Source organism: Ochotona curzoniae, unplaced genomic scaffold (genome assembly GCF_017591425.1).
Source record: "Ochotona curzoniae isolate NIBS_2020 unplaced genomic scaffold, NIBS_Ocur_1.0 contig_2321, whole genome shotgun sequence".
Classification (NCBI taxonomy): Eukaryota; Metazoa; Chordata; class Mammalia; order Lagomorpha; family Ochotonidae; genus Ochotona; species Ochotona curzoniae.
In genome coordinates, this window is record NW_024465421.1 from 11630631 (window position 1) to 11651671 (window position 21041).

The window sequence follows — 21041 nt, forward strand, 5'->3', positions numbered from 1 at the left end:
GCCCAGGGTGGTTGGTGTTGAGCGGCAGCACCTTTGAGAAGGGGAGGGTCTAGTACAGGCCATGAAGTCACGAGGGGTATCCTTGACCCCTTGCACTCAAGGCTGGATCCATTTCTGCTTGTTTGTTGTGTTGTGATACAACCAGGGGGACCATTATTAGAGACCAAACAGATGGAACCACCCAATCTTTTACTTTGCAGACTCCAAACCTGTGAACAAAATAAAATCCTTTCCTTTTCTTCTTTTTTCCTTCCTTTCTCTCTTTTATATTTATTTATTTTTATTGGAAAGTCTGATTTGCAAAGAGGAGAGACAAAGAGAAATGGCTGCAACAGCCAGAGCCAAGCTGATCTGAAGCCAGAAGCCAGGAGCCAAGATCCTCTACTGGGTCTCCCTTGCTAATGCAGTGTCCTAAGGCTTTGGCCCATTCTCTGCTGCTTTCTCGGATGTCAAGCAGGTAGCTGGATGGAGAGTGGCAGCTGGGAGATTAAACAGTGCACATATGGAGTCCTGGCGCTTACAGGAGGATGATTAGCCATTTCAGCCATTGTGCCAGGCCCAACCTGGTTTCATTATGAACTGACCCCATCTCATATATTTTTGTAATAGCAGCAGCAGAAATTGAGATAATGCAATCACTATTGCAAAAGTTACGGAGCTAGGGTATATGAATGGCAAAACACAAAAATCCCAAATATTATAGTTGATAGATGATGTGACAGTTTTTAACAGATATGGACACAGAGCTGGTGGTGTGGCTTGGAGGTTAAGCTGCCACTTGCAATGATGGCATCTTCTATGAGCACTGGTTTCCATTTCAGCTACTCCACTCCCAGCCCAGCTCTCGCTAATGTCCCTGGAAGGCATCAGAAGAAGATAGCCCCAGTGTTTGAGCCCCTGCCACCCATGTGCCACCCAGGATGGAGTGCTAGCCCAGACCCAGCCACTGGGTCATTTGGGAGTAAATCAGTGGTTGGAAGATCTCTTTCTGTCTCTCCATCTCTCTCTGTCACTGCCTTTCAAATAACTAAACTTCATCTTGGGAAAAAGACAAGGAACATTTTCAGTGTTCTCTCCCAATTATCTGAATTCAAGGTTCGTCTCCCTTGGAAAAACACTCCCATTTAGGCTTCCTGACACTTGTGTTTGTCTCTTATGCCTTGACTCTGTCTCTTAAGAGATTATAAATTTAGACTCATTATGCCAAAGACACAGTTACCTCTTTCTTGTTCTGGGATTTATTATAGCATAGCCTTAGAAGCATTAGCGCAGAATATATAGAAGCGTCTCTATAGTTGCTCTCAACTCCAGCTATTACAAGGTACCTTGGAGGCTTTAAAATTGAATAAGGATGACCGTTTGGCACAGCTCTGAAAATACAGCCTTGGATGACCCGTGTCATTTATCAGAGTTCCTGGGTTCAGATCTCACTTCTGCTCCCGAGTCCAGTTTCCTGCTAGTGTACATCCTGAGGCAGCAGGCGATGGTTCATGTAGTTGGGTCTCTGTCACCCACATGGGAAACCTAGCTTAAATTCTCAGGACCTGGCTTCAGCCTGGTCCAGTCCTGGCTATTACAGCATTGGGGATTGAATCAATTGATGGAATATCCCTGTTTGTGTGTGTATGTTTCTTTCCATGTTACAAGTAGATTTTTAAAAGAGCCAAGAAGCCTCTACATTCTATGTACAAACACCAAACCCATACTTGCCCTATATCACAATAACCCCACTCTTGATTGTCTGCCTTGGAAAAATGAATGCACCAAGACATACACGTGAAATGTTTATGGAAGCCTTTGTTATGATAGTCCATAACTGCAAAGAGCCAAGTTTCTATCGTCAGTATTATGGATGATTAAACTGTAGCATATTCTTCAGCAGAATGAAGGAATGCTATCAGATGAATCTTATACAATGTATGGCTTCATTTATATGACCTTGACCAAAAAAAAAAAATCTAAGGTGATAGAAGTCAGAAAAATTGTGCCCTATATTTTATAGGATGGAAGAGGTTACTGTCTGGGATGGTCTAAAGGAGCTTGTGAGGGAAGGAGGGAGTCTGGAGAAGTTGGACAACTTCTAAGGGTAGAGATACCGAGACACAAACACACTCATTTAACGGAATTCCAGGTTCAGGGCAGAAATCAGTGAGGGTCACTTGGCCATCAGGAACATCTCTAAGGAGTCCATTATGCTGCCCGGTTTATAAGTCCTAGCTTTGCTTCTAGGTCCAATTTCCTGCTATTGAGCCCTCTGGGAGGCACCAGGTGATGGGGTCAAGTCCTTGGGTTCCTGCCACCCATGTGGGTCTTGATTGGGTTACAGGCTCCAGGCTTTGACTAGGCCCAGACCTGGGAGTTGAAGAAATCTCCCTCTCTCTCTTTCTCTGCCTTTCAAATAAAGAAATGTAAAATAAGCAAAAAAGTTTCAGAAGGGATTTCAGCATTTGTTTTTGGGCAGAAAAAGCATGCGTTTATTTGCCTCCTACTGTCCAGTTGATACATTAGCTGCTAATTGACCACTGTTGAGTAAAACCTCCTACTTTTACCCTACTATTATGGGAAATCCCAGCCACTACAGGCTGACCCCAAAGAGAACTCCATTCAAGGGTCATGTCGCAGATTTCCCATCAGAATCAGAGCTGTTCTCTCTGCTCTGCTGAAAAGAAGGTGGGGAGAAGGAAGAATCCCAGTCCATGGGTGAGGGATGAGACAGACATTGTGTGTGTGTGTGTAGAGAGAAAAAAAAAAAGAGAATACAGGAAGTTTGTGCAGTTGAATGAGGGAAAGAACTAGATGTCTCGGAGAAGTGTGTTTTGAAGGCAACCCAACATTTGCCCATCAGAGTTCCACCTGACCCTGTGGTAGGGGCGGTCCTCAGACCTAGTAAGATGGTGGGAGGAATCCAATGTCCAAGTATGCCAAATGGAACCATCCTGTCTGATGACATCCCAAGGGGACGGAATCCTACCCTCCTTGGGACATTCCAGGGAGGCCTTCTTGGCCTGGTGCCCAGAGAGACTCGTGCTAGCAAGCCCTCTGGCCCAGCAACATCCTCAGAAGGTGCTGGGTTGAAGGAGGGAAGATAATAGGATAAAGCTCACGCTATACTCATAAAAACCCAAGTCTGCACGCAGGAGCGCACGGTTCTTTATTCTGGTCTGTCAAGTGCATCCTTGTTTTAAACTCCATGAGCTGGCTTATTACCCATCTCCCACTCCTATGGGCCTGTATTTCTTCTGGGATCTAAGGACTTGAGGTCCTGCTGTACAGGGCAGACAATGAAAGAGGAGGCAGCACTCCCACTCCTCTAAGCCTTGATTTTTTTCCCAATGTAACAGAAACTCAGTGGCTCCTTGACTCTCCAGGGTTAGACTTCTCAGCAAAGATCAACCCCTATTCAGTAGACCTTCCCCCAAAGAAAGACTGTAACAGGGGAAAGAGATTTCAACCCCAGTCAGGTTCAAGTTATTTTGAAGAAATAAAAAGTGTGTGACTGTGCTTACTCCTAGCTACTGTTGGGAGATGTTGAAAAATGAAGACAATTAACACCAGAAAAGGAAAGTGTTAATGTTTTAGAGGCCTGATGCTATCCGGGCTTAACATTAATCATGGAGAAGCTTAAGATTCCAGCAGAATCCGAATGAACTGGGCTACTTTCAACCCCTTTCCCTTTTCAAAGCAGCCTTTATCTTCTCAAGGTGGAATGACCCTGGTATTTGCATAATGTGGTGTCTTTTATTCTTCCTCTTGTCCCGACTAATTGCTTTAGAATACTCAACCTCTGCGATTTCCTCTATCTTCCCTGCCAATAATGATTTACAGACTTTTCCCTCTTGGGATGGAAAATGTAGAGAAGTTGAGATACTTCAAAGGCTCAAGGCTTTGTAGAACTCACCCACACCTAAGCTCCCATCACTCTCCTCTCCTACCCCACCCCCGACCCCCATGCTCCATTGCAGTATTGACTGGACAGTGCCAAAGGGAATCTGTCTTATGTGAAAGGAGGGTGGGTTTAAAGGAAAAATTGTAGGAATTGTTGCTGTTGTTTTTTAAACCTCATGGAGGCTCCCTTTTTTAGGAAAGACTTCAAGTGGGACTTGCCTACTTCTCTGCAGAAGATAAAATCACTGGCTTACTCCCCAGATAGCCACAGTGGTTACAGATGAGTTGATCTGAAGCCATGCACCAGGAGCTTCTTCCCTTGAGGGTGCAGAGTGTCAAGAACTTGGGCTATCTTCTGCTGCTTTCCCAGGCCATAAGCAGGGAGTTGGATGGGAAGTGGAGTAGCTGGTACACGCACTGGTACCCATATGGGATGCTGGTGCTTGAAATTGGAGGATCAGTCAATTAAGTCACAGCACCGGTGGTACCTTAATTTTCAGTCCGTACTCTTGCCTTCCACAGAGATAAAATTTCTAAGCAGAGGCATATGCAAGGTGCAACAGTGAGAGCATGATTTATTTAAAAAGTGAGAGTGAACAGATATTCGTACATTTAAATGTGGATCTTCTATGGAGAAATATCCATCTGAATAGTAAACCCAAACTGTGATTAGTGGCAAAAAAAAAAAAAAATCTATGGTTAGAGAACTGTCCCTCCTCAGTCTGTTTTATGAGGCAGATGGTGATGTCTTTGTTGAAGAACCCAGCAGGGCAGAGTCTTCACTTGCATGAAGCCACCCAGGATGTTTAAGTACCTCTCCCCATGGAGTTCAGTACCTGTGTGGTCATCAGGGCGCCTCATCTTCTTGAGTCTTCCATGAAACACAGGTGCATCCTGGGAAGGTGGTCATGTTAGACTCCCAGGTAAAGTGGGTAGCATGACATTGCAGGGCTGGCAAGAACTCCAGCTCACTAGGCCTGACCAACTTCCTTTTCAGTTTTTACCACAGCCTTACATTTTCTGCATTCTCCTAGAACTTTAAGGGCTAGGACACAGACAATGGGGTAGGTAGGATGTGTAACTATTAACACATTCCCATTTAGTAAGCTCTGATTATGAGCCAATTATAAGTTAGGTACAGTCCAAGCCTTGTCTTGTTTAATCCCTTGAAATGCTGATGGTGGCAAAGTAGTTTCCAGGTAGTCAGGGGAATAGTTCCTCCATCTTGGTCAAGGCTAGGGTTCCTGGGGGTTGTGGGGGATGGGAAATATCCTCAAGACCAGACTGGACGTCAAATTGCCCATAAGGAAGATGCATGACTTCGTAGGCTTGTGTTCAGGGACCTTGGAGAACCGACCACTCAGCTCCCTCAATTCAGGGAATTAACTTTCATGAGGTATGGATTTGCAATCCTAAAGGCAGGGCACAGAAGCTTGAAGCTATGCACGGAGGGAAGACTGGGAGGTGGGGATTAGGACCTCCTAGTTTCCAACATCTGCATCAGAGAATTTAGATACCCCTTTCAAGAAAGAGCAACGCTTCTCGGCCTTTTGGCTAAGATCAAGTGAAGAAAGAGCAACAAATTAGCAGAGAACTGATGAGACAAAGGAAAATGATTTGGGCTTTCAGAGGTGGCCAATTGTGGGAAGGTACATAGATATAGGGGAAGCAGTAATGGAAGATGAGGGTTTGCTTTGTAAGATCCATTTTATTTTATTTGAAAAGCTGAGTTATAGACATAGGGAGGGAGGAGAGAGAGAAAGATCTTCCATCCATTGGTTCACTCCCCAATGGCTGCAACAGCCAGAGCAGAGCTGGAGACTCATCCGGGTCTCCCACGTGAGTGCAGGGGCCCCAGTTCTCTTCCTCTGCTTTCCCAGGTGCATTAACAAAAGAGCTGGATTGAAAGTGCAGCAGCCAGGTCTCAAACTGGCACCCTTTGGGGATGCTAGCGCTGCAGGCGGTGGCTTTATGTGCTGTGACACAGCGGCGGTCCCATGTGAAGGTTATTTTTAATAAGGTTTGTTTATGCAGATCCAAGCTGGTGCCCTTTGTGGTGATAAGAGTCATTCCCTCTTTCTGGTATGGAGGGGAAGGAGGAGGGAACACACCTTCACTCAGGCACACGTACGCCCTAACTTTAGTTTGAAAGGAGGCGGATACACAGCTTTTCCTGCATCTGCTATTTCTTAATTGCTTTCAGCTCAACAGCATCTTGCTGCCAAAGCAGCGTCTTTCAGGGTGGCCTGCTCTGATCCCTTTCAGCAGCTGAGCAAATAGAAATAGGAAAGGCAGCTTGCCTGAAATCTGCCCTAAAGACAGGAAGGCGGGGCTGGGACAGCAGGGGCAGAGCCTCCAGCAGCTCCCAGGCACGGAGCTTCCGTTCTGCTCTCCCAGCTCCTTAGCCCCTGGGACACATGGTCGCAGGATAAGAAGCTGCTTGATCCCTAAGGAGGTGCACACCAGGAGGAGAAGCAGGAGGGGATCAAATTGGGAAACCACTGTTGGGGAGCTTAGGGCTAGGACTAGAGAATCAGAGACCAGAGAGGAGCCAGCAACAGAAGTGAGGAGTAAGAGCCAGGATCCATGCCGTAACCCAGTGGTAGGGAGAGTGGAGGAGGCAGAGAGGGAGACGAAGGGTTAAGCCTGCAAAGAGGCTTACCGCAAAGAACTGGCTGTTGCGGCTGGGAAGACTGGAAATCTGCAGTGCAATGCAGGGGCCAGTCTCCTCTCCTTCAGGGAAGCCTCATTATGGGCACAGAGGGAAAGACAGTGAAGGAGAAACATCCTTCATCAGTTGGTTCAATACCCAAATGGTTGTATGGGCCTGGATCAGGCTGACCAGGCTGAATCCAGGAACTTGGAACTTCTTCTGGGTCTCCTGTGTGGGTGGCAGGGGCCCAAGTACTTGGGCCATCTTGTACTGCTTTCCCAGGAACATTTAGCAAGGGGCTGGATCGGAAGCATAGTAGCTGGAACTGAAGCTGGTGTTCGTAAGGGATGCTGATATTCCAGGTGGCAGCTTGACAAGCTATATCACATGCCACCCACAGTGGCATGACTATCTTTTTTTTTAAGATCTATTTATTTTTATTGGAAACATTTACAGAGAGAAATAGAGACAGAAAGAAAGATCTTCTGTCCGCTGGTTCATTCCCCAAGTGACTGCGACGGCTGGAGCTGAGCCAATCCGAAACCAGGAGCCAAGAACTTCTTCCAGGCCTCCCACGTGGGTGCAGGGTCCCAAGGCTTTGAGCCATCCTCTACTCCTTTCCCAGGCCACAAGCAGGGAGCTGAATGGGAAGTGGAGAGGCAAGGATAAGAACTGGCACCTGTATGGAATCTCTGTGGGTGCAAGGCGAGGACCTGAGCCACTAGGCTAGGGCTGGGCATGTGAGTTGTTTTCATCAGAGTTACAGGTATAAGTATTTATGGGTCAGTTTATTTGGTTTCTTTCTGTTAACCCCTTTTCTTGTAGGGGGAGGGACCTGAACAATCAAGTCCTTTGTTCATTGGCTATTGTGAAACTAAAGCCTTGCTTCGTTCAGCGCTGCAAGAATGACGGAGCAGGAGCCAAGCTCGCACACTAACTTCCCAACCTGCTGGGGGTGAAGAGTCCTGGTAAATTAGGGGGACAGGGATGGGGTGGGGAGGAGGATGATAATAACCCAGTTTTCTGGGAATAGGGGAGCTTTTTTCTTTTTGTGCTTTTATGGTCTGTTCGGTTTTGGGTAAAGAAGTGGATGCTTGTCAGGATGGTTGTCAACCGTTGTGATGGGAGTCATTTGTAGCATGGAATGAGACAAGAAGGAGGCTTGAGGTCACGTTGGCAGTCATCTTGGATCTCTCCAAGTGAAACCAGGAGAGGAACAATCTCATTAGAACATCCTATTCTCAAAGAGAAATAAACTTCGTGTGGGGTAGAAATGCAGGCACCGTCGTGGAGGGTCTTGTCTTTGTGGCTGGCAATGGTTGGATGGTGAACCTTCTATTAGCTTTGGCCTCCCCTGGCAGGCGACACAGGCAGAGGCCCAGCAGACCGTATTGGAGCTATAGCATATGTGTAAGCTGCTGATATCTGGGGCATTATTTGCCCTCATTTTCCCCTTTTATGAATAGGGAAACAGAGACACATAGAAAGGAGGTAATTTATCAAGTCACACAATTAGTAAATAGCTTTTGGAGGTTGAGGGGTCCAGGTTCTTGTCTCTGATGCACAAGATAATTCAAGGGTGAGGGTAGATTAAGGTTAGCCAAGGGCTGGCAAAGTGGCACAGCACATTAAGTCACTTTAGTGAGTTTTTTAAAGCGATTTTGAGTTGACAGCCATGGGAGGAGTTTTAGACGCAGCCCTGGAAGAGGGTGCAGTGACGTATTTCCTCTGGCTCTTAATCTGGTCCCTGGATGTATCTTGTGTCCATACAACAGAGCCAAGTTTGAAACCTTCCCATCATCTTTGCTCTCTAGAACCCTAGGACAAACTCAGATTGTCATCTGTTTAGTTGCTCATCTTTCTCCTCCCCATGGCCATGGTTCCCAACCTGAAGGGACTTTTACCTCTCCCACTCAGAAAGCATTTGAAGATGTCTGGAGATAGATCTGGTTTCAGAACGTGGTGAGGGGAGAGGAGTAAGCCCTGGAGGCTGTCAAGCACCCTACTGTACACAGAACAGGCACCCTCCCAACCAGGAATAACACAGCTCGAGATGGCAGTGGTATCACGGCTGAGAAGCCCTGACTAACGTTCAATCCTTTGTGGCTTATGTTCACCAGAGCTGGTTCCTTCTACGTGTCACCAGACACTTGGTGGGTTGTGATGAGTTAATGAATGAATGAACTGAAAACAGCAGGGTGTCAGCGCTGCGACAGGTCTTCTTTGACATTTGCCTAACTGATCTGGAGGTGTACGCGGTGATGGCTCCACACTTGCCGATGCCACTTGACTGTGCCAGGTAGTGAAATGCCAAGCCGCTGGTGAGAAGCCACAGGAAGATCTCACCAGGCTGAGTGAGTGGGCAGAGGAGTTGCCAAGGATGAGGGTTTCAGTGTGAGCAAGTGCAAGGTGCTGTGTTTGGCAAAAAATAACCCACGCTATACTTAGAGTTTGGAAGAGGAGGGAACAGGATGAAAGAGAGGGAATCAAAATTTAAAGCACGCCAGAGGGTGATTTCAAAATGACTTGGTTATCGGGTTCACCTGAGCTCTAACACTGCAGGAGCTAGGCCTTTGCTCCACGGGTGCTTGATCAAAAGTCTCAGAGGTGCTTCAATGGGCTGCTTGTAGTTTTCTGCAGGTGCACAAAGCCAGTGTCTTCAGATTTCCTGATTCTTCAAGAGATGCCCCCAGTTTTGGCTTGTCTATACAAGTTCCCAATTCCTGCCTCCATTTTTGGTATAACTTTCTATTTTGATGCCATTTCAATCTATAGGGAAAAAAATGGGAAGACAGGGTTAAACGTCTCCTATAAACTCCTCACCCAGATTCACCAATGGTTAACATTTCCCTTTGTTTGCTGAGCATTTTATGGCCTCAATTTTATAAATGCTCTCTGGGTCAGATAAGAACAGCAATAAAATTCAGTCCTTAAGCTATTGATCAGTGACTTCTGAAGTCTGGCTATACTTCAGCCCAAGTAAGAAATTCTTGCATTTTTTAAATTTGAAAGATTTTCCCCCAGGGGATACAAATGTATAGCAAGGGCAGAGATCCACTTGTCCTGGTTCCTCATGGCAAATCCATTTCCCCTTTTGGATTAAGGAGGACGTATGACTAAATTCTGTCCAGTGAGAGTAAAGCAAAAATGTAAAGGCATGCTTCCAAGGGGAAGCTTCTTTACTGTCAAAGATGCACAGAAAAGTGACAGATCTTTATCTGCTGGGCCTTGTGTCTGACTATGATGCCATATTACAGATGGACATGATCGATATTGTATCTGGACATGATGGAGTTTGGTGTAGGGATATGATAGAAGGTTGTATCTGGATGTGATAGGATTTGGTATAAGAATTTGATAGGGAGCCCAACTCATTGGTTCAATCGGCTAATCCTCTCCTCACAAGCGCAGGGATCCCATAAAGATATCGGTTCCTGTCCTGGCTACTCCACTTCTCATCCAACTCCCTGCTTGTGGCCTGGAAAGGCAGTAAAGAATGGCTTAAGTACTTGGACCACCGTACCTTCATGGGAAAACTAGAGGAAACTCCTGGCTTCAGATCAGTTCAGCTCTGGCCATTGCAGCCCATTTGAGGACTGAATCAGTGGATGGAAGATTTTTCTCTTTGTCTCTCCTGCTCTCTGTAAAGCTTCTTTTCCAACAATAAATAAATAAATCTTTAATTTTTATAAGATATGTTAGGATAGTGTCAGGATGTGATGGGATATGTCGTCTGTATATAATGGGGTATTATATTGTTATTCCAAGTTGGGTTGCTGTCCCCCATGCTGAGTATGAGGACAAGTTTTGAGGATAAAAGAAAAAGTTTAATCTGTCAACAGATGAAGGGGTGATCGACCTCTGAGTCTCAATAACTCCAGTTCTCTTGAATCAAAGTGTTTTTTTTTTTTTTTGCTTTGCTTTGTTTTGTTTCGTTTTTTAAAGAAGGCTCCCAGGAAATGGGAGCTGGACTGGAGAAAGCATAAAGGAGCTACAGGACTCTGGCTCAGGGACCAAGGTTTGTCCTTAGATGCACAGTGATACATTCCTTCCCTGTTCTGTTGCAAGGATTCTAAAGCCCATAGGTGGTGAGATGCTATCTAGTCTGACTGAGTTGTTTTGCTCTGTTTGGTTGCTATGATGGCTGAATGCACTTCAGCTGGCCTGCAGCTGGTAGTTACTGTCTGCCCTGAACCTGGAATTCCTTTGCTCAGATCTGGAATTCCCTAAACAAAGACCATTGAGACAATAGTAACCAAGAAGTGTTAGCTATTAGAGAATCAAATGACCTCATAAGTCCAGGGATTGGAATCCCCTAGGGTCAGCTATGATAGTCCCTTATTGAGTGAGTTAAGCCAAGGAAGGGTGGCTCAGAGACCAGGGTCTAAAGACAACTAGCATTTACATTCGAGGTACTAGTTGGAGATTCAGTTTCAGTATTTGAATAGGAAGGGATATTGTACCTTGGTATGATGGAATAGTAGCCTCAGATGGAAGCGTGGGCAAATGGGAAGACTTTAGGTCCTTGAATTTCTAAGCTACTGAATGAACTAATCCAGTACTTCCTTTACTTAGCAATTTGTTTTTATGAAGGATCCATTTTTTTCTGATTGAAATTGTACGGCAGAAATGACATAGTCACCTGCTGAAGCTTGTATAAAAGAAATTTCTTCTGTAATGTGGAGGCATAGCTCTCCTGCCTGGATGATGTCTTCAGCATCCCTCACCCTGGCATTCTAGATGGCACCATGTTGATTCTTTTTTTTTTTTTTTTTACCAAATGGAGTATGATATGAACTGGGACTGCTTCTGGGACAGAGAAATAGGTTTAAGTGTATCATTTTTCGTTATTCCAGCACTACCTCTTCCTTCTCTACATTCCCCACCCCCTACCCAACCCATGTACCAGGTGGATGACACCAGAACAACTTTGAAGCACCTGACAGCAGAATGACAAGACAGAAGCAGCATGAGTCTCTGAGTCACAGCTTGGAGCAGCGCCTGGAAGTGCCACTCAGCCAGGTTTGTGTATGAACACCTGAGTCCTTGGCAGCACCTGCTCTGGAAAGAACCTAGCAGACCTGCCCAACACAAGCTAGTTGACTTGGAGTGTTATTTGCACCAAAAAGCTTTTCATCTAAATTATTGGGATGACAGTCCCTGAAGGCCAGATGATCAGCTCAATGCTGGCTTTGGCTTTTGTACAATTTTTTTTTTTTAAATTTATTGTCACCATCTCTTCATCAGTGGGTTACCCAAGTATTAACTTTGAAAATTTTATGAGTTTAAATCAGTATACATTCATGAGATACAAAGTAGGGTTGTCGTTTATGAATGCAAGATGTTAAATAAAGCAACTGCACATATCCCTTACCTCGACTCCGTGTGTGGTGAGAGCATTTGAAATTCATTTTTTTAGCAAAATGTGCAATAGTCTATTATTAATTACAGTCACCATGCAGCAGAGCTAAAAATCATAAAATTCCTTCTATTGGATATTTGACTCTTTGAGCCGCTTTGATTATTCAATTATTTGATTAGGACCAACAATAGGCAAAACCCTCACACCAGCTGCCGTTTGATCTGCTTCTTGGTCTTTCTTTCTCTCTTTCTTTCTTTCTTTCTTTCTTTCTTTCTTTCTTTCTTTCTTTCTTTCTTTCTTTCTTTCTTTCTTTCTTTCAAGGTTAACTTATTTTTATTGAAAAGGGAGATTTACAAAGAGGAGAGACAGAGTAGGGGAGATCTCCTATCAGCTGGTTCATTCCCCAAGTGGCTACAATGGCCAGAGCTGAGCTGATCTGAAGCCAGCAGCCAGGAGCTTCTTCTGGGTCTTCCATGTGGGTACAAGGTCCCAAGGCTTTGGGCTGCCCTCGACTGCTTTCCCAGGCCACAAGCAGGGAGCTGGATGGGAAATGGAGCATCCAGTTTACAAACCAATGCCTGTATGGGATGCTAGCACCTGGAGGCAGAGGATTAGTTAACTGGGACATAGTGCCAGCCCCATTGGGATCACTCTTTAAAAGAGTGAGACTGGGGCAACAATCAGCAACTCAAGAAGTGGTATTAACCTTCACTCCAGGCCTGCCAGAGTTGTATAACTGAGTGATCTTTTAGTAGAGGTGCTCTGGGAGGGTGCCTGTGCCAGCGCTTTGTAGGGTCACGCTGAGATGGGCAGGGAGTCCAGAGATCAGTGTCCATGTCTCTGGCTTGTGCAGAGGGACTTGGCTTTTGGAGCTGGAGCCTAGCTAGGCAAGGCCCTGGCACCTTCCTCTCCATCCCAGGTCTTGTCAGTATTAGACCATCTTGCAGTGATTGCTTCTTCCTCTTCAGTGTCCATTACTTAAGGATGAGGTCCTCAAAAGCTTCCAGAAAAAATCCATATTATGGGGACCACCATGATGGCACAGTGGGTTAAGCCAAGTACCTGTGACACCGGCATTCTATATGAGAGCCCTGGCTCCACCCCTTGCTGCTCCTTCTCTGCTTATGATTCAGCTCCCTGTTAATGCGCCTGGGAGAGCAGCAGAAGATGGTTTGAGTGGGTGGGTCTCCTCCACCCACGTGGGAGAACAGTCTGGTATCCCAGACTCCATGCTCACTTGACCCAGCCCTGGCTGTTTTAAGTGTTTGGGGAGTGAATCAATGGATGGAAGATCTCACTTTCTGTGCCTCTCTCCATCTCTCCATTCTCTGGGTCGCTCTGCCTTCTGAATTAACTTCACGAAACTTAAGAACATTCATGTTATGAAAATCCATAGATTTCTAATTTTTAAAAAATTTTTCAGTAAAATAAAGTCATCTTTTAATTCCCTTGTGGGCCCGGTACGGTGGCCTAGTGGCTAAAGTCCTTGCCTTAAATGTGCTGGGATCCCACTTGGGCGCTGGTTCTAATCCTGGCAGCTCCCCTTCCCATCCAGCTCCCTGCTTGTGGTGTGGGAAAGCAGTGGAGGATGACCCAAAGCCTAGAGACCCTGTACCTACGTGAGAGACCTGGAGGAGGTTCCTGGCTCCAGGCTTCGGATCAATGCAGCACTGGCCGTTGCACTCACTTGGGGAGTGAATCATTGGACATAAGATCTTCCTTTCTGTCTCTCCTCCTCTCTGTATATCTGACTTTGCAATAAAAATAAATGTAAATCTTTAAAATAAATAAATAAATGATTCCCTTTGCCACAAGCTTTTGAAGCATCCTCAGAGCCTTTCCCCTGCAAGGGTGGCTGACGCTATCTTGTCCTGACACGGGGAGGAGGTGGCTGTCAGGGTGGATGGTTGTTCTAACAGAGAATGCCAAATGGTGCTCCCTTTCTGGTTTTCCTTTGGTGTGGGTGAGCCAAGGGAAACATCTTGAAACATCTTCTGGTGCTACAAGTGCCTCTGCCACACTTCTCTAACACTTGAGTTACATTTTTTTTTTAAATACCAAGAAGAAACAACTGGCTTTCCAACTCTGGACAAACACCAGTAGCATCCAGCAAAGACTGTTCTGCTTTTATTGTATTTATTTTTCCCAGGGTCTGTGTGCTTATGGTAAGTCATCCCAGTTTTCATTTTACAGTTGTGATGTGAAGTTCCCTTTTGAAATGTATTTCTAGAAGGAAAAAAAAAAAAAAGACCCAAGTCCATGTGAAGAAAAACATTAGGTAAATAACTGCTGATGTGGTCTTCGGGTGTGGAAATCCTTTTGGGAAAGATACCAAATAACTGAGGTTTGAAACATGCTGGGGGAATAGGAATCTTCGGGCAGGAAACGGAGGCTTGGAAATAAATCTTGCCTCTGCCTGTTAGCATCCAGGGCTTTATTTCCTCATCCACTAAAATGAAGATAATCATTTCTCCAACGTGTGGTTGCTTTGAGGATGAAATGAGATAAAACGATCGGTGTGTCATTGGCATGCAGTGGCTCTTTTGCATGTAAAGACGTGAGCAATTCCCAATTTCTTGCAAGTTCTTTGCAAGAAAATTCACTGTCAGTGTCGGTTTCTCGAGACTTCTGTTGCGTAAGATCTGGTCATGAAACCCTGATCTCTGATGTGCTGCTGTGGGCATTGGAAAGCTTGGGGCTTTGGGGAGATAGTTTTAGGGTTAACGAGGTCATGAGGGTGGGTTCCTTATGATGAGATCCCTTTAAGAGGAGAGGGGAACACGACGAGTGGTAGGAACATAACCTCCCGGCAGCTGCTGCTGGATCCCTCAACCTGCGGGACCAGTCATAGAAGCCAGCCCACCAGTCACACCCTGTTACAGCAACTAATACAGTGCTTACCCCATTTAGAGTGCATCCACCCACACGTTTGTCATCCTGCATCATTGACCATGTGGAGACACCTTCACACAGGATGCTTCACTGACTACGCGGGGAAGAGGCTCCACAATGTCACACACATGAAGACAGAGGGCTGAAGCTTAGGTGACTTGCTCAAGGTTCCCCAGAGCTCCCATGGTTCTTGGACACTCACTCCTGTCGCCTCCAGGGACTCAAGTGGACCTACACAGGACCTCATGTTAGAGGGGACATTTTAGCAATCCCAAGAGGTACGGGGGGTAGCTCTCTTCTGGAGGTTAACTCTTGGATGAGCCAAGTTCGGCTTCTGAGATGGAGAGGAACCAGGTGGGGGCGATTAGTCAATGTGGGAAGTACCCTGAAGACACCAAACACTTCCAAGTTCAGTTGGTTACGACAAGGCAAAACCTTTAATAACATAAGTGCTGATTACATTAGCTGCTTTGGGGCTCTGACAGCTTTGATTTCTGGTCATTTTTTTTTTTCTTTTTCTTTTTTACTAACACAGAAAGGTGACTGCCTCCCTCAGGGCCTCCTGGGAGGTTGGTTTCCTGAGGATTTGTGGGAGGGGATGGTGGGGACAGCTATGCACGCACCTGATGGGAATTCAGAACTGCCTACTCCCACCACCATCAGCACCCCCCACCACCACCACCCACGACTTGGAGTACAGTCTTCTTCCAAGGAGGGAAGAATGTGGAGCTCCTTCTGGACCAGAAGGAAGAGAGGAAAAACGCTTGGCACAGATACACAGGGAGAAGGTGGATGTTAAGGGCTTGGTCTAGGAGGCGTGGAGGGAGCGGGACTTGGGAGGGTCAGAGGACCACATGGGCAAGGACTGAGTCCATTTGGTTTCATTCTTGGCAAAAATAAAGTAATACCATCACGAGGACCATGCCATGCAACCTCGGCGACATCTCTGCGGAGGGGCTCCCCAGACTGCACAGGGCAGGCGCGGGGCAGAGGTCAGAGGTCAGTTCAGACGGGCGTGGTGCGCCGGTTGGGATTATTATGCAGCGACTCTTTGTATTCTTTGGGCGTCGAGTTGTGGAACTGTAGAAAAGCGTGGTCCCGGTCGGAGTTGAGGAGGGTCCCCATGGTGATCTTGGAGGGGTCCCGCGAGAGGGTGAACATGGAGATGTCGGTGGAAGGGATGGTGTGGAACCCTTTGCTGATGGGAGACAGGTCTCGGGATCGGGGCTCTGTGGACCGTGAGCTCGACCGCCGCCGGAATCTGTACCTGTAGGGCGGGAGGCGGGCGAAGGAGGATTTCTTGAGGAGCTCCGAGTGGGATTTGGCACGTAACTGTTGATGCTTTTCAATGTAGATGTGCACGGCCACCACGCCCACGATTTCCGCGATGATGAAGGAGAAGGCCCCGAAGTAAAAGGACCAGCCGTAGGAGTAACTTTTTTTGGAGTCGCGCTGCCCTGGGTCTCCAGCATTGGCCGAGATATAAACTATGATGCCAATGATGTTGCTTAACCCTAAGAGAAGGGATTAAAGAAACACACGTGGTTTATTAAGCCTCAGAGGTAATTGACACTTTTAATGAATAGTAGGAGCTTCTAAAAGTGCTTGGGAAAGTTATGCTGTTGACTTCTTAATAGCATTTTCCTGCAAACTTCTTTGAGATGTCCCTGTATTTCGAGGAAAGTGGACAGAGGTGGAAGAATTCTGGCTGGGAACTCCCACTCCTGAGGTGTGACTCTGGGGAGACGAGGAAGGCTGTTGCTTAGGGCCAGGCACCACATATTCAGCTGACAAGGGCATTCTGCTCTGACAGCAGGTGCCAGAGAACCCGGAAAGCATTTATTCCCCTCTTAGAAACACTTCATCCCATCAACACTTCATCTCTGACATTAATTCATGAGGAAGCAAACCTAATAAGATTCAGGTCCTTGCCCTTGAATTTCTCACCATTAGTGGGAGAGATTGACATGCAAATGCAATTACAGTAAAGTACAGTAAGGACTCTACCAAGACACATATAAGACAGTCCTGCAGCAAAGGGAGAGAGAAAAATGGAGCAGTTCGCTTTGAAGACCAGATCGACACTCAAGCTGGAGCTGAACTTGGATGAAAAGGAGCCTCTGGATTGTGGAGTGGGACAAAGGGAGCTGAGAAGGATTTTCTGGGGTCTCTTGCTTGGATTTCTTGGAGGCTTGAGCTACAACAAGAAGCTACAACAAGAAGCAGCAGGACAACCCAGGTTCAGGACAACAGGAGCCCTGGGTACATCAAGGCTGGAAGTACTTGCAGTCTCCAATTGGAGATCTCTAGTAGACATTTGAGATGGCTTCAATACGTTCATGGAAAATGGAACTAAAATAAATTCATTTGGATGCAGAAGGGAATTTGAAAACCATGCATATGAAGGGTTTCCTGGAAAAGCTATGCATAGTTTTCAAAATCTTTGGGCATTCCCATGATTTAAGCCATATTTGAGTCCTCAGATTCACTGAGATGTGAAAAACCTCAAGGTCTTGTGCTAGTGGGTAACAGATTAAGGCCGTTATATCAAGGCCGGACCCCTGATGTAATGATGGCATCGGGGAGCTGAGGCTAATGAGATTTAAGGTACCAGTAGAGTGATGCTAATCGGAGGCTAAGTCTCATTTGGATCACTCGGGCTTGCCAGTGGGAGAGTAGTTCCCAAGAAAGGGTTGGTGATACAAGCCAAACGTGCTTCCTGTGTCACCCTCTATTCTCTATATTGCCCTTTGACTCCTGGTTTATCATGGAAACCTTTCCCCTACACGTATTCTGCCACCTGCCATCCACTTCCAACAACCATATTAATGCATACATTTAACTTGAGACTTGAACTCCTTTCTTAAGTGCTCCACTTTGCGGGGATTTTAAAGTGACAAAAAGCTAACACATACCCCCAAACTGATGTATCCTCTCACTCAATTTTTGCATGAACTTTCTTGATGTGCTCTCATCCTTGCACCCAGAGCTCTATTTTGGACCCCTTCAGAAGCCACGAGGAAGGGGCAGTAACTTCCACAGGCTTTTTATCCACACAGAGTAAGAGAATGCTTTAAGTCAGCTACTGTGTGAGCATCAGGACGAGGGGAATACCACACTGTTACTCCCACTGCATAAGACCTTCAACACTCAGTTTCTCCCTCATCCCATTGTTGACGAACTAATCCTCTAGGGATTGGGAAGAAGGAATTGTACATGCAGAGACTATGGCTGCCTGTCTCACCTTCTTGTTCTTGTGCTTCAAGGGTCTTATCCAGAGCTTGGAACCCACATAACTCATGGAGATTGATTTACTATCTGCTATCTCCTTGCGTCTTAATTTAGGGTACCTGTAGAGTGATGCTAATTGGAGGCGATGTCTCATTATAGTCACAACAGCAGCTGGTGAATAATCCATATCCAGGAGCTTCTTAAGCCCTCCTTGCAGTTCTCAAACATTCTACACGTCTTCTGAGTGTGTCCTAAGTGCCCCCCCCACCCCAGAATCCTACAACTAAAGGTTTAAAGAACATCATAGCAGAAGCCACAGGCTCCAGCCCAAGTGCTCTCATCCTGATGGGATGGTGCACACACATTAGGTTTGTTGATATTTCAAATATGACTTCCGGTCCTACTTTATGGAAGATTTGGCCCTCCAAGGCAGGGCTAGGGTCTGCACCTGTCACCACTCGACTGTGCCCAGGCTAGGCATTCAGCAGGCAGGTGGCAAGTTCTCATCGTGGAGCTATTTCTTCATCTGGAGGCTGACACATCCAGTTCTGTGTCAGGCTGCAAGAAACTGCAGGATGAAAAACGGCCCCTCTTCCTGGAGTGTCAACTGGACTTGAAGATTAGCAGGGAAGACACATTCTTTTATATTAAAATGAACGTGGATATAATAAGAAGGAGAAAGAATTCACATGAATTTTTCAGTTAAATGATAGGCCGACTTCAAAGGCGTTCCAGCTCACTTGAAGGAGGCTGCTGGGGACGCCCCCAACTCCCAGGAGCCACGCTTTCTCATTTCTCTGCGAGCCAGGAAATGTTGGTGGGAAAAGTTGGGAAGCCCTAAAAGGATGCTTTGCTGGGGGAGAGGGTGAGAAAGATGCTTCTAGAGTGGCCGAAACAAGCAGGAGCTCAAACGAGCTGTCCAATATTCACTCTGTATCAGGCACGGAGCAGTCTCTATACGAAATGTTGCCTCATTGAACCGTAACAAACAGGTAAGCTTTAAAAAAAAAAACATGATTCTCCTTTTACATATGGGGAAACTGAGACCCAGGATGCATGGCTTTCCATGTTGATCCAACTAGGAAATGGTCAAGATAGAATTTGAAGCCAACCATGGTGGATTTAGGCGTCAGTAACAACAGGGTGTGAGTAAATAGTCACTTTGTCTCATCCACCTGATGCTAAGCTTGCTGAGGTCAGGGGTCATCCTGGGCTTGTTGATTGCTGTGGCCTCAACTTCCAGCTCAGAGCTTGACTCCTAGCAAGGGCATGGGGCATGTTTGTTCAACACATGAGCGATGGAGTTGGCATGAAGATTAAGTGGCACAATGTATGCAATGAATAACAGTGACTACCTGTGAATCATCATGTCCTTTACGTCCTTTACTATAGCAACTCGTTGAAGTGTCTTAAAAGAGACTCAAGGGCCCAGTGCGATAGCGTAATGGTTAAGGTCCTCGCCTTCAACACACTGGGATCCCATATGGGCGCTTGTTCTAATCCTGGCAGCTCCACTTCCCATCCAGCTCCCTGCTTGTGGCCTGGGAAAGCAGTGGAGGATGGCCCAAAGCCTTGGGACCCTGCAATCGCGTGGGAGACCTGGAAAGATGTTCCTGGCTCCTGGCTCTGGATCAGTGCAGCACCGGCCTTTGTGGCCAGTTGGGGAGTGAATCATCGGATGGAAGATTTATCTCTCTGTCTCTCCTCCTCCAGTACATCTGCCTTTCCAATAAAATAAATAAATCTTTAAAAAAAAGAGAGAGAGAGAGGCGGAGGGGAAGTGGGGAGATTCAAGAGGTAGGGTTGTTATTTTCCTCCATTTTATAGATGGGAAAATGGAGCCAATTAAAGAACAGCATCAGGCATGGCCCATGCTCCTGAGCATCATGCACAGGGCCTGGCACAGAGAAGGTGCTCCATGAGGAGTTGTTGTTGGTGTGTTGGAAACTGCAAGTCTTCCTGAGAGCCGTGCAAAGAGGAACCTTGGAAGATGGTGAACTGCTTCTCATAGGAGAAACAACTGCTGCTGTCAGGATTCCTTAGGGAGGGTAGTGGAGGGATGCAGGATCAGACCCCGATCTGTCTGCTTCCCCTTGAAGCTTTCTGTTCTGTCCCACATGCTTCCCGATTCCCAGGGCTTTAATCCACCTGTTACTCTCCCTCGCAGCACCCTCTCTTTCATGAGAAGAAAGTTGCTGGTGACATGCTCTTCTCCAACTATCCCCTTGGGGGACAAAATAATGATCTCCTTTTGTTCTTGGAAGTCTGTCACATCAGCACTGCACTGAGGCTGGTTCTCTGACGAGGGCGGGCCCATCTGGTGATGGGAATGTGCCTCGAAGTCAAACAAGGCCCTGATTCTGTTAGTTGTAAACATGTGGGCACATAGAGTGAGGTCTGAGGACACAGCCCCCTTCAGGCTGATCGCAGGCTCCTGGAGCGAGGCACCAGGTGGATTTCTCCCCGCTTTGTTGCTGGCCTCCATGCCCAGGGACTCAGAACTGGACACAGACTTTGCTTAGAAACAGCAGGGGAGGCACCTGAGCAATGGTCTTAGAGAGGACCAAGACTTGGGGTGTGCAGGGTTGTAGTTACTTTTTCCAAAGTGGAAAACAATCCTAGGTTTTCCGCCTCCTGGCAATCCCAGGAAGCTGACACTGACCATGTGATGGTCGATGGGTGAAACCAACTTGTAAGGAGCTGGTAACATTTCCCAAGGCCCCATGGGTGAAGCCAGGACTCAGGTTCAGATGGGCAAGCCTGCTTGTTGATGACTGGATCCTCGCCTCCACTGCTCCCTTCCCATCAAGTCACCTGCCGTGACAGCAGCCCCCAGTTTCAGTTAGCTGATGGCAACCTGGTCTGAAAATCTTTACTGGAAAATTTCAGAAACAGTTTATAAGCTTGACAATAACTCTTATTTGATTATCCATTCTTGTTGTTAATTTCTTGCTGCTCTTAGTTTATACATTAAACTTCATCATAGGTATGTTCAAAAGGGTTCTTTCAAAAGTTCAA

General features: G+C 46.4%; 1 protein-coding gene across 1 annotated transcript in view; it reads right to left on the minus strand.

The window, feature by feature from the left end:
• Window positions 1-15210: 15210 nt before the first annotated feature.
• The window catches only part of CACNG3 (calcium voltage-gated channel auxiliary subunit gamma 3), a 78104-nt gene continuing 72273 nt past the window's right edge, over window positions 15211-21041 (minus strand). The window contains exon 4 of the mRNA XM_040973898.1: window positions 15211-16306. Within this exon, the coding sequence (XP_040829832.1) occupies window positions 15798-16306 (509 nt within the window). The 3' untranslated portion in view covers window positions 15211-15797. The remainder of the gene's footprint in view (window positions 16307-21041) is intronic.